Raw genomic sequence first — 12,763 nt, 5'->3', positions numbered from 1 at the left:
TGCTTACAATTGCAGTGGGCCAATGCTCCCGAAAACGAAACAAAAGGAACTACCCAGTCCAAAAAGTCCAAGAAGTAAACCACTTGGTAATCTTCACTTCAACTTTGCTGTTTCATACGGTTTCGATTGCTTGAAATTCATCTGATGCTTATTCTTCAACTGTTGCTATAAAGTAAATGTAGTCTTGCAAATACAAACTCCAAGTGACGAACAAACCTTTCTCTCATACCCTGTTTCGTGTCTAAATATCGTTTTACCAGATGCCAGGAGTTTCAGATTGAGACCACAAACCAGACAATCAGAATATCATCGGCTATATCCAGAGAAGAATGTTTGCCAACTCGACACTTCAAGATAAGGAGCCAATGGTCTCCTGGCAACAGCTGGCAACCGGAATGATAAGTTTATGCAGACCCAACATCCTTTCCTTCTTCATCGTTCGAAGGGCTCATGTGTATATTTTGCCCAAAACGGGATGTTAGTGCAAGGAAGACAAAACCAGTCGAGGTATCCCATTTGGTTTAAGAACAGGCTGAAACTAATAAAGTATCATCATGAAATAGTCGGAAAGCTGGAAACGCAGCAGTTCATGTAGAGATTTGCATGTTCTTCCAGGCATGGGACATTTGCGGCATCTGCGACACAACTTGCAGAATTTGTTATCAACCTATAGAGTGATTTCGGTAATGTCCAAAGATCGATATTTTCCCGCATACATGAAGTAATCGACAGTGCTTTGCAGTGGGCCTTTTCAAAGCGATACGCTCCTATAGGCTCAGGTTGAAAGTCGATTGAGTGTCACCAAATTTGCTTAGCACCAAGTGTCTCCCGTCGATAACAACGTTACCGACGAAAACCCACTACTAAAAGTGCTGTCCTCAGCGATCAGCACTGTACATTCGACTGTGGACCAACTATGTGGACCTCTTCCAAGTCCAAAACTGCCAAACTCGAGTCTGGATCTATCAATACGGAAAACGGAAGGAAAACTAGCAAAATAGCTTCACTCCATCATTACTCACTCCATGATAAAAACGCTCAAGGATATATAAAGGCTCGGAATAGTAGTGATCTACGCAAAAGTGGTGGTGTCTTCCATTACGATAATGGCAGATACGTCACAGAAAAACAACTAGATGCAACGCTGGAAGCTGAAAGGAGACAACGCCGTGAATCAATAAGGTCTATTCGATATGCTGCTTCTCTTTGGGGCTTGGAGTAAACTATAATGATGCTTTGGCTAATGATGAAGCATGGATCTAATGTCGTCGTCAAAAGTAGTGTATGAAAAGTATAGTAATCCAAACGTTATTGAACATTATAATCAGAGCTTGTATACATAATACCTAATCCTAGTATTAAAAATGCTGTTACAGAAGCTTCTTCTAAATGTGTACACGTGCGAAATGTTACACCCCACGGGCAGGTTATACTTCACATGTTTCCAAGCGGCATGATCACCTCACGACCTTGACCGTGTTGCCAAGCTTGTCTGTTATATACTCGACGCCCTCGTCATCTTCAAAATCGTCATCACTGTCATTTTCGTCATGATTGTGTGATTTGTCACCATCTTCCCCGTCATCGTCTTCATCCTCCTCCTCGTTATCGTCTTCATCCTCGCCTCGTAAATGATTTGGATTGACTTCCAAATCACTATCAGAGTCATCGACTTGTCTCGTCGTCCTTCTCCTCCTCGAAGCTTCCAGCTCGCGTTCCATGTACGCGTTCTGTGCTCGTACAATATCAGCCGAGTCAGTACATGAGGCGTATTCTTGGAATAGTCCTCTACAAAAGCAAAGGGATATTAGACGGAAAAAAAGGTCACGTTGATGGCTCAAATGCTACGCACTGGTTAAGTTCATAAAATCCATGACCCCATGTGAATTTAGACATTATTATATCTCCATAATCTTTCTCGCCTAAAGTAAAGCAGCTCAATCGGAATGCCACAAAAAATGGCAAGAAAAAGCCTGATGTTACCAATTATGTACAGACAAGCAGCGATAGCTTCCGCACAATTAAGCTTGAATGGCTTTCCATAATTCACTGGATTTGAAGCAATCAAGTATGGTACTATTCCGTGAAGTCGATTAGCCTGTGCGTGTATTTAGCCTTCCAAATATTATACACTTACACAAACGGTCATGAAGACTCTTCATTTTATCGAATGGCACCTCTTCTATACGAGCCCACGAGCATTCGACAACAGCGATTCCATTGGTTTTGATCAAATCCCTGTCGGCAGGCGAAACAGCCTGTGTGCCTCGAGGCGATAATACTATTCCTTTGAATGAAGATCCGATACGTAAAGCTCGTATCATTCCTAGCCGTTCAAGTTTCTTTCCTGAACATCGTTTTGGGTCACAGTGCTTCAAGTCCTATGTACGAAATAAGGTTTTTTTTAGAAAAAACATGATTGCTTTGATGTCGATGGCTTTCCGAGACGGAGAGCTTCGTTCAGGGATACAAGTAGGAGATCCACGTACCCACATAGCCAGTTGTATCGGAATTTGAGGGCCCCTGTCTTCTCTATCAGGCATTCATTGAGCAATGCTCTTTTCTTCAAAAACTATTGCAATGATTATCATCACTTACTCGACCAGGACACCCTCTGTTGTTGTAGACTCATCAGCAATGAATGTCCGGCTAGTAGCGCCGTCTCGATGATTCTTTTTCCTCCCTCTGGCCATTTGTTTGTTTACAGCTTCTTCGCAACTTGGCGTCGATGGGCGCGCTTTCGAAAAACTCTTCACACCTGCATCGTTGCAAGAAAGAACTAGATCTAACCGGTTTACATCTACTAGACCTACTCTAAATCTACTCTTGTGCTGCAACTATCTTAGATCAAACCATGAACTCTTTCGCCTTAACCATTTCTTTGCTGTTTGCATTCCAGTACCAGGCACGTTCATTTAGCTGGTCGTTTAATGCCTCTTACATGTATAACACAGTGCTGAAACTGATTTCAAACACTAGGTACTTGCCTTCACCAACGGAACACTCTTACCTGCGTACCTCTGCAATCCAGGTATGTCAAAGTTTTGATCTATTCTTTGTATGAAGGATATCAGTCGGCTTCCTCTTGTTATAGCTCCGAAGATTTTTTTCTTGCAGTATCGCGTCGAATTTCAATCAGATTCTGACCTTCTTCTCCCCATTTGTTCCATAGGACATGGTAAATTTTACGTTGATGCGACATCATCCTGACAAGAAATACCTAAATACCTAAATTTTCTTCACACAGGATATCCGGAGACACTCGGAGGTGTGCTCGCGTACTTCCAGGAGCCAGGTGCAGCTCTGACCGTTGCAAACTTTGTAAGTGTTTCATTCCGCGTCACTTCCATTACCCGACATTCACAATCTCTTATTCAACACTTAGCATAACCAAAACTCTACCATTGCTGGTACCGGCATTATGAACATCACCATACCGGATGGCATGATTACACCAGGCGCTACCCACAACCTCACCTTCACTGCCCACGTTGGAACGCTTGCTGGCGCCATAGTGGTGAGATACTTGTGTCTACATTGAATCTGAGCAGTACTCTGACATTTGATTCTGTAATAGTATGCTATTGACAGCAAGGGAACCAAGATTGGGCGATTCAGCAACTACGGTCCAAACATGCAAAGCTGGTATGCCTGCGGAGCTAAAGGTGAGCTAATCAAGCTTTTACATTGGATTGCGACAGCAAGCTCACGAAACGACTTTGATTAGATGTTGGCATCGTTCACAACCAAGTCATCTCAGAAACCGCTACTTACAATGTTGAATGGATTGCTCCGAACTGGATTCATGGTTCCACTGTTACCTTTAAGGGACTGGCAGTAGATGATGGCGTGAGTGTTCTTACCCAGTTTGAGTGTTCCTACCTAGTTTGTGTCTGGCGCTCATTCAAACATTCTGTTTCCAACCCGACAGGGATTCGGTCGTCACAACACAACGTTCCCAGTCAATCCCGCAGCCGTTATGGCCTCGATGCTCGCTACACCAGCACCAACTCCAACTCCGGCAGCCTTCTCATGCCCAGCTGGATACACTGCTGTTATGGTCTCGGCAACTCCATCAGCTACTGTGGATGTATCAGCTGCTCCAACATCAACAGCCACAGCTTGAACAATGCTGGTTGTAAAGTCATTATTTAAACGGCCGGAAACCAAGTCCCCATCCCATCCCAGTGTTTTTCAAAAAAAGTCATTCCAGTAAATAATCACACACGAGTAATGTGAACATATCAATGATAACAATAATAGTACAAAGTTATATAAGCATAAAAGCCTATTCATATTCAAAGACAATACACAGTGTTAGAGTCTATACTCTCTCAGTTTGCGTACTTTTCGTACAAAGACACGGATATCGTTTACGAGAGCTACAGGTTGTGTGAATGCTGCAAAGTGACCACCTGAATTGTAAAATTGGTTAATAAATGGGCTCTCGTTCAGAGAAGACCTGATATTATACCTTTGGCCATGATGCTCCAATGAACAAGGTTGTGCTATTGGGAATGGATGAGCTCAGAAAGACTCACATTGTACAGCACCGGACTTACGTTTCGACGAGCGTCCTCCTCTAGCGTATGAACAATCTCATCAGGGAATATAGCGGCTCCTGTCGGCACACTAACATAGCCTAAACCATAAAGTGCGCGTCAGTACATATACAAAGCATTTTAACGTCTCCAAGTCATTTCAACTGTTCCACACTCACTCGATATAAAGATGTCCCTTATAGAAGGAGCCTCCTTATATATCCGTACAGAGGACGCAATAGAATTGGTAAACCAATATATCGAAACGTTGGTCAAAACCTCGTCAATATCCAAATCTGGCCCAGCTCGCATCTTTTCGTTAATCCATGCCAAGAGCCCAACAGGGCTATCAGACAATCCGTAAGATACAGTTTGAGGCTGTGTAGAGAATGTGAGCTTGGATTACAAGACAAAAGACTCTCGAGCAAGCTTACTTTGGTTTCCTGAATCTTGTAGTAGCCAGTCTCACGTTCAGACCATAGAGCGTCTAAAGCGATTTCTTTCCTTCGTTCAGCGGACAGAAACAGGCTCGGTGCAGCTTGTACTGCCAGATTCTTCAAGCTGGCCAACACTCCAGTATCAGGCTTGCCGTGAATCATATTCAGATGCAGTCCAGCCACTCGATGCGGAAAGAGAGCAGCCATTGTTCGCACTGTAGGGGCTCCCCAGTCACTGTTTACAAAGTAGCGTTTAAGCAAACTTTACTGATGTCAAATTCGTGTTTCTGTCACTCACCCTCCCTGAACAAAATACTTTGGATACTTTAGTATCGTCATCAGCTTGTCAAGTATGGTAGCTGTTTGCGGGACCTGGAATCCTTTCTTTCTGGGTGCAGAGCTGAATCCAAAGCCGGGTAGTGAGGGAACGACGACATGAAATGCTGGATCTGCGGGATTTCCTGGATTGGCCAGCAGGTCAATGCACTTATAGAACTCTAAAAAGGAACCGGGCCATCCATGTTGACATAATATCTGCATGGTAAAGGTAAGTCGTTAATGTTGATATAATGCATGTCACTGTCATGAAGGTCAATGGTTGCGACCAATCGACCAGAGCAACTTACAGGAACAGCATCAGGCCTGTTCGACCTGGCATGAATGAAATGCACATCGATATCATCAATAAGACATTTGAAATGGTTGTGTTTGTTGATGATCTTTTCCCATTTTCTCCAATCGTAGTCTTCAGCCCATCGTTTCGCAGTCTTTTCAAGATGCATTTGCTCAGTGCCTATACGTCAAGTCGATCAGTACAATCTTTGACGAGCGCACGGTTAAGGCATTCATACCCATTGTCCATTTTGCACCTGCGATTTGCTGAGGAATTCGAGCTTCGCGAAGACGCAGTTTAAGATCTTCGATCTGAGAGTCCTCGATATGAACGGTGAATGCGCGAACCATACCAGGCTCAATGGCGTCCGTCATATTGGCAAGCTGCGTTATAAGGTTGCTAAAGACAAGGGTTACGCAAAAGGAATGTCAGCTAGGACGGATGAGGTCAGACAAATGTATTTCCAATCTGCCATAATTAACAACTAAATTAATCTTGCACGTTCTTTATACACCTATACGCGTCGTTTACGTTGCTGCTTGACAACTAGGGCAGCAGATGTCGCAGTTTGATACAGGTCGACGGAAATCCAGCCTAATTGATATGGTGTGAGCATCTGTTTGATATCCGTTTGAGCAAAAGAGGTCTACTAGACCGCGACATCTCACGTACCAATGTAGTGCCTGGACCCAAAACCTCCTACCCAATATATCTCCTTTGGAGTTAGCCTCCACATTCGAAAGACGTGAGCATACTTCCAGTACGCTGCATCTGGATGTATCTTGAAGAAACAGGATTCGACATCTTTGACCTAGTGGGACATTATTAGCATACAAGCAACACGGCGTGGTATGGAAAAGTTTGAGTACCTGGTCATCAGCAATGGGAGCGATCGTTCCTAAAAGCGAGAGTCGGGCTCGATCCATGACACCAGGACCATCAGTGTCGCGGTAATAAGTTAAATCACGGATGGTAACGGAGACACGCTCTCCATCTCTTTGTACATCTTCTCCTTCGACCTATACAGACCGATAGTTTAAGTGAGTGGTAGCTTCACAAGGCCGAACGACCGTTCTTCTCGCCCCAACGTACCGATATATCAGCCAAGTACATTATCACATCTCCATTATTCGATGTACAGTCAGGCGTTATGTACTCCAGCGATCCAAAGGGAAATCTAGCAACAAAGTATAACAATGTGTGAGTCATCATCACCCAAGCAAAGTTCCGTGTGTGAGCGACTAGTACCCATTCAAGTCAGGCTTTTCAGTATTCGATACAATGGTTACAAGTTCGGCATGTATTGTGGAGTTTAGCAACTGTCTTGCAGCTAATGCTGCCTCTTTTTCGGTCTTTTCAGCATAGGCAAGGATCAATAGGCCGAGCAATACTGTACAAATCACGTATAATTTCATTGTTGATGTTCTTTTTTGATATCCTAGTTCAGTGATGCGTCAGTCTTTCACCTTGGTTTTCAAAATCACAAAACTCGGGATTGCAGGTTGGAATTAACTCGTATAATAGTAAGATCCGTGCCAATGGATTCAATAGCGCCTGCAGCAGAACGTATCGGAAACTCCGTCCTTGAAAAGATTAGGGAAACTACGGACCGACGAGTAAGTGAATTATGGGAATGCAGATATCAGATCAACGTTTCTGACGTACGTTTCTGATAGAACACAGTCTATCGAGTTATACTATGTGGCGAAATCATTCCTGGCTGCGATCGAACAGAGCTAGCTGGTGATCTATTCAAAATTTCGATCACATCAACGAAACGTGTTTCTAAAGTATTTTTACCATAGCATACTACCAAAAGTTCATGAGACAATACCAGTCCGATCTAGATCACGTCACTGGTCTACTCATAATGCAACCAACCTCCTACTTGAATATCATCGAGGCAAGCTGAAATGCATTCACGTTTTTGCGCCCGTACACTTTAACTGACAACACAATGTTGAAACAAAAAGACATCGACAAAGGCAGCATATGCTACAATGAAGGATTTAAGCACGCCTTCTGAAACGCTCGCTGCATTCGTCAGGAATGGAAGGGTGTTGATCGCACAAGAAGATTCGTTAGCACGATTCTTCCCAACTTGGACTTGGAAGACACTAGATCCACCTCCAAGTCGTGAACGAGATGTAGATCCTGATACGTTGGGACCACAGGAGATTGTTAAAACGGTAGAATTGTTAGTCAACAACCCTTTGGAACGACCAAAGAGTCAACCCCAACAAATTGTACTCATATACATGTCATCCCGCATAGATCTCTGAGGTATCATTAGGACTATTGCAACTTGGATCTGCATTATCGTCTTTGCCAAAAGCGGAGCTGAAAGCTGCATTTGATGAATTTTTGGATCGTTTTGGTGACTACGTACCGCGAAACACACTTGTGACTGCCTTGTCTGGTTGTGATAGCATCACTCCTATATCCGAGTGGCTGGAAGGGATGGGATCTGTTGATCTAGAAGGAGGTAAGTGCGAAAAAAGGGAACGCTGCCTATTTGCACGTCTTCGTTCGACTTTCCTCATCCACACTCCCGTTTGCGTTTATAGAAAGAGTATATCCGGCTCCTGGACCTCTTCTCTGGTAGTAGTACCTGTACATATAATGCACATAGAACTCGAGTATCGCTAGCCAAACACGAAGCGCCCGTTGATCAAACAGCCAACAACTCGAGATACTCCACAGTTTTGCAAAATGACTACGTACGTTTATTTTTACAGTCACAAGAGCTGCTGTGTGCAATCTATGATTCGCTATTAAAGTGATTGGAATGAGTGTTGGTCAGAGTTGTGTTGCCACCCATGTCCTCACACAAAAACGGGAGACTTACGCAAGGAGAGATTCCACGAATGGCTTGGTTTGCTTCCTCAAAGCAGTGACCTTGGCATCACGAGCCTTCTTTTGTGCTGTCTTTGTCTTTAGTGCCTTTTCTTTGGCAACCTCTTGTGTTCTCAATTGTTTAGCATATGGGTTCAATCGAGTCAAGACACCCAAGTTCTTTAATGGGTTCTTTCGTTGAGTGAATGGACGTTTAGATTTGGGTGCATTTGCAGGTCGTACTACAGCCTGTACTTCGTCAGAGTTGATGATACGAGCCAAATCTGGGTTTGACATGATGGTTTTGGGTAAGGTAAAGTCCTTCTTTACGGTAGATGGAGTAGCGAATGTTCCAAAGATGGTATCCAATTTCTCGAATGCTGATTTAGTCCAGATGATGAGACGGCCAACGTGTCCACCAGGAGCCAATTGCAACAAGTTGAGAGAAGATACTGGGCACTAAAAATATAGGTAATGAGTGAGAAAGTGTCGACAAAGTAGAAACACCAGTTCACTGCGATGCAGGTGGAGCAAAAAATCACGGAATCGCTTGCGATCTGACGACTAGTATCAACAACCTTAGCTTACCGATTCGACACCAGGGATGTTTCGGAAAGCCTTGACAAGACCCTTGTCTTCACCATATACAATAAGAGGACCACGACGCATACGATGACGACGGTTTCTCATTTTTCCAACACCACCACGTAACTTTTTGCTATCTACGACTTTTTGGACATCGACATCAGCATGTAGGGTCTTCAATACACCCATAGCAGCCTTTGTCTTATTCAATGACTCGATACCGTTTCCTACTACCAATGGAATTTCGTGGATGCCATCAATACGGTGACCACGAGCCATAACCAAAGCTGGGAGAGCAGAAGCAGCCAAAGCAGAGCAGGTAGCGAATCGACGTTGAGACTGGTTTGTCTTTACGTGCCATTTCCGCCATGTCTTTGTTGGAGCAAACATACGACCACCTCGACACATGTTACCGAAGGCGGCTTGACCAGCACGGTGAGTACCACCACCTGATACACGAGGAATACGGGCCACAGCACGACCTGAATAAGGACAAGTATGCGGGTGAGTAAAAAACGGTGTAGACAGATTGCACAATGGACTCCTTTGGTATCCACAATCTATCTATATGTATGATCACATACCAGTTCCCCAGGATTCAGCACTAGTTTGGTGACCAGCATCGACATTCACACTGTACGCTTGACGCTTGTTCTTTGCAATACAGGTGTGGACAAAGTTGACAACATCAGCACGGATTGGTGCAGAGAATACGGCAGGCAAGTTTGTTGTGCCATCTGAACCGTCGGTGGAGTCAGACCATACAGTAACGACTGGACGAGCAGACTAATATTTGACGAAAGGGATTAGCTCAAATGTCATGGCTCAATGTCGTGATGCTAGTTTGATCAACACATAGGGAAGGGAGATGCAGGGGAAGTCGGTATGGTTTTGAGCATTATTTCGATCTAGTTGTTGCCTTTGGCCTCTACAACCTCTTCGTATCAACGACGTCAAATGTTGGTTGGTTGCTTCCCATCATCATCCATCCATCGAATGCAGCGATTCAACCAAACGAGAAGGGGCCTATCCACTGACTACGGGCATGAATGTATTGAAGAAATCTCTCCATCACTTACCATAGTTGCTTCCTCGACTAGCTTCTATCAAAAAGTTGTTAGTGATGAAGTTGGTTACCTAATCAAGCGTAAGCACCAATTACAACGAACGCGAATATGCGAATGTAATAATACGTTGAATAGTAAGCTCAGTTCATGATTCACTGTTTGAAATTTGGAAGTTCAGGAACAGTCTGATCGGAAGTGTGATATGTTCTAAAACGCCAGATCATCCTCATATGTCCAACGTAATAAAGAAACACACTTTGTATCCACTTGAGTCAGTAAATGTACGTGTCAATTGATCGCCTTTCTTCTATACTTTCGTTATACGTTGCTTGTGTTGTTGAGCTTCATCACTTCAAAAGCTGATTCTACCACTTAGCACCGCTCACACACACGAAAGCGAAAGCAAACATGGGAGACGCTTTAGTATCTCGAGGACGACTCGTCGGTAAGGAATTCCTTGCAATTCACGAGCGATTGCTTATTGAATGTCCATGTATTGGTCAGACCAAACCGACAAAACGATTGACATCTTGTTTTTGTGAATAATTAGGCCATTCAGGATGGGTCACAGCAATTGCTACATCTCCTGAATCCCCTGATATGATCATCTCTGCTTCTCGTGGTAAGTATTTCTCCTCAATTGGAACAGAGACACATCATCAACTTTTTGGTCGACACCGACACTCGGCGCATCCGACCAAACATCAACACTCGAGAGGAGAGAAGGAGACGATATTTCAATATTCAGAATCACATGCAGTGGATTTGGGGTGATTACGACGCGTTAATCCTTGCGGATGTGATGGATGTCTGGGATGAAATCGTACCCCAGTGCCGAAAGTGAATATTGCTAGAGTTCGCTCAAACAAGCAAATGGAAGAGACCAGAAATTCAATCTCATATACACTCGATGACCAACCTCTATATTTTTATTATTATAGACAAGACAATCATTGTATGGCACCTTACTCGCGACCAAGAATCATACGGTGTACCACGAAGAGCCTTGACTGGTCACAACCACTTTGTACAAGATGTAGTATTGTCGTCTGATGGTCAATTTGCCTTGTCTGCCTCATGGGGTGAGTATACACATTTAGATCTTATCGCATCTCGACAAATACTGATACAAGTCTTCGAATACAGACAAGACACTACGATTGTGGGATTTAAACACAGGAAAAACAACAAAGAGATTCGTAGGCCACACCAAAGATGTATTGTCCGTATCCTTCTCACCAGACAACCGTCAAATCGTCTCTGGTTCTCGTGACCGAACAATCAAGTTATGGAACACTTTGGGTGAATGTAAAGTCAACATTGTAGAAGATGGTCACTCCGAATGGGTGTCCTGTGTCCGATTCTCGCCAAACCCTGCCAACCCCGTCATTGTATCAAGTGGTTGGGACAAGTTGGTCAAGGTGAGAAATTAGAAGACGACGAGTTTGTCTGATGTCTTTAGAGTGAGATGTATACACCATGAATGGGCCGGGATAGAATGTCATATGGGGTTGCAGATGATGTTACAATTATATTTGCTACTTCAGAGGTTTTACACCGATGAGACAAATGGAATTTTACCACCAAGAACTGATGCAACCTGCATCGAGCATATGCTCTTTGACATTGGCTGCACATTAATTAAAAGCAAACCCTAATCTTAAAAACTTACTCATGTTCGCTACTTCACAGGTTTGGGACTTGAACAAACTCAAACTCAAGACCAACCACTACGGCCACACTGGATATATCTCAACAGTGACCATCTCCCCCGATGGTTCATTGTGTGCTACAGGTGGTAAAGACGGTGTAACCATGTTGTGGGATTTGAATGAAGCCAAGCACTTGTACTCTTTGGAAGCCAACGACACTGTCAACGCTCTCTGCTTCTCACCAAATCGATACTGGTTATGTGCTGCTACTGGCAAGGGTATTACTATTTGGGATTTGGAAACAAAGACGGTAGTCATTAACCTCAACCCTGAATTCGAGGTATGGTGACACTTCTTCCTTTTCTGGTCATCTTGTTGCATGGGGCGGCTTTTGAATGAAGAGAATAATGACGTTCTTTCCGTTTTGTGTAGGCTGCTGGCAAGAGAGCATTGGCTCCATCATGTATCTCATTAGCTTGGAGTGCCGATGGTCAAACACTCTTCTCTGGATATACAGACAACATCATCTATGTATGGGAAGTGGTGCGAGCCGCTTAGAGTTGAGTCACACACCCCATTCGTATATCAAAAATTGTAAACTCGCATTTGTCTGCCCGAAAACAAAGTCTCGAAATATACTTGAGATGATATGTCAACGTAAATGTGGCTGTTGGTGTGTCTGGCTCGTAATTATGATTCTCCTTCTTCAATTATGATTCCCCTTGTGGTCCTGGTCTGTTGCATGTGATGCTTTGGATGTCTTTCGCATGGAGATATGATACCACTTCATTGGTTATTTTTTGTGGGATTATATATTTGCAACACTACTTTTTTCACTTTATCACAAAAGTCCAAGGATAAATAACAACCGAAATCAAATACGGAAACATACGAGATAGCAAAGATGAAGTGAATACCACCAAGTGATTTACTTCTTGGACTTCTTGGTCTTGGTAGCTCCCTTGTTTTCGTTTTCGGCAGCAGTAGCCCACTACAGTTAAAGCAAGACGTTAGTGACAATGATGACGGACAA

The 12,763-nt window shown here is 43.6% G+C and overlaps 7 protein-coding genes across 7 annotated transcripts; 3 read left to right on the top strand and 4 right to left on the bottom strand.

Annotated features, from left to right (window-relative positions):
- Window positions 1-1,457: 1,457 nt before the first annotated feature.
- Window positions 1,458-2,693, bottom strand: SmJEL517_g06267 (uncharacterized protein; the record flags this gene model as incomplete). The annotated part of the gene is made up of 6 exons (XM_031172193.1): window positions 1,458-1,788; window positions 1,853-1,922; window positions 1,984-2,076; window positions 2,138-2,381; window positions 2,490-2,532; window positions 2,599-2,693. 6 exons carry the CDS (start codon window positions 2,691-2,693, stop codon window positions 1,458-1,460), a joined length of 876 nt encoding a protein of 291 aa, XP_031021834.1.
- Window positions 2,694-4,317: 1,624 nt separating this feature from the next.
- SmJEL517_g06266 (microsomal epoxide hydrolase) lies at window positions 4,318-5,965 on the bottom strand (the record flags this gene model as incomplete). The annotated part of the gene is made up of 8 exons (XM_031172192.1): window positions 4,318-4,415; window positions 4,475-4,508; window positions 4,563-4,642; window positions 4,721-4,919; window positions 4,976-5,213; window positions 5,277-5,512; window positions 5,605-5,771; window positions 5,830-5,965. The coding sequence occupies 8 exons, from the start codon at window positions 5,963-5,965 to the stop codon at window positions 4,318-4,320; spliced, it is 1,188 nt and encodes a 395-aa protein (XP_031021835.1).
- A 140-nt stretch (window positions 5,966-6,105) lies between these two features.
- On the bottom strand, window positions 6,106-7,006 carry SmJEL517_g06265 (uncharacterized protein; the record flags this gene model as incomplete). Its single annotated transcript, XM_031172191.1, has 5 exons — window positions 6,106-6,185; window positions 6,264-6,402; window positions 6,461-6,610; window positions 6,684-6,768; window positions 6,840-7,006. The coding sequence occupies 5 exons, from the start codon at window positions 7,004-7,006 to the stop codon at window positions 6,106-6,108; spliced, it is 621 nt and encodes a 206-aa protein (XP_031021832.1).
- Window positions 7,007-7,129: 123 nt separating this feature from the next.
- Window positions 7,130-7,503, top strand: SmJEL517_g06264 (uncharacterized protein; the record flags this gene model as incomplete). The annotated part of the gene is made up of 3 exons (XM_031172190.1): window positions 7,130-7,207; window positions 7,268-7,334; window positions 7,397-7,503. The coding sequence occupies 3 exons, from the start codon at window positions 7,130-7,132 to the stop codon at window positions 7,501-7,503; spliced, it is 252 nt and encodes an 83-aa protein (XP_031021833.1).
- Window positions 7,504-7,591: 88 nt separating this feature from the next.
- Window positions 7,592-8,196, top strand: SmJEL517_g06263 (uncharacterized protein; the record flags this gene model as incomplete). Its single annotated transcript, XM_031172189.1, has 3 exons — window positions 7,592-7,780; window positions 7,866-8,076; window positions 8,159-8,196. 3 exons carry the CDS (start codon window positions 7,592-7,594, stop codon window positions 8,194-8,196), a joined length of 438 nt encoding a protein of 145 aa, XP_031021837.1.
- Window positions 8,197-8,352: 156 nt separating this feature from the next.
- Window positions 8,353-10,058, bottom strand: SmJEL517_g06262 (uncharacterized protein; the record flags this gene model as incomplete). The annotated part of the gene is made up of 5 exons (XM_031172188.1): window positions 8,353-8,362; window positions 8,440-8,885; window positions 9,015-9,493; window positions 9,596-9,797; window positions 10,053-10,058. 5 exons carry the CDS (start codon window positions 10,056-10,058, stop codon window positions 8,353-8,355), a joined length of 1,143 nt encoding a protein of 380 aa, XP_031021838.1.
- Window positions 10,059-10,486: 428 nt separating this feature from the next.
- SmJEL517_g06261 (uncharacterized protein) lies at window positions 10,487-12,288 on the top strand (the record flags this gene model as incomplete). The annotated part of the gene is made up of 6 exons (XM_031172187.1): window positions 10,487-10,523; window positions 10,629-10,700; window positions 11,020-11,160; window positions 11,225-11,499; window positions 11,771-12,070; window positions 12,163-12,288. The coding sequence occupies 6 exons, from the start codon at window positions 10,487-10,489 to the stop codon at window positions 12,286-12,288; spliced, it is 951 nt and encodes a 316-aa protein (XP_031021836.1).
- Window positions 12,289-12,763: the final 475 nt, after the last annotated feature.

Source organism: Synchytrium microbalum (assembly GCF_006535985.1).
Source record: "Synchytrium microbalum strain JEL517 chromosome Unknown SmJEL517_scf0101, whole genome shotgun sequence".
NCBI lineage: Eukaryota > Fungi > Chytridiomycota > Chytridiomycetes > Synchytriales > Synchytriaceae > Synchytrium > Synchytrium microbalum.
The sequence above is the reverse complement of the archived record's forward strand: the minus strand, read 5'-3'. Positions and strand labels throughout refer to the sequence as shown.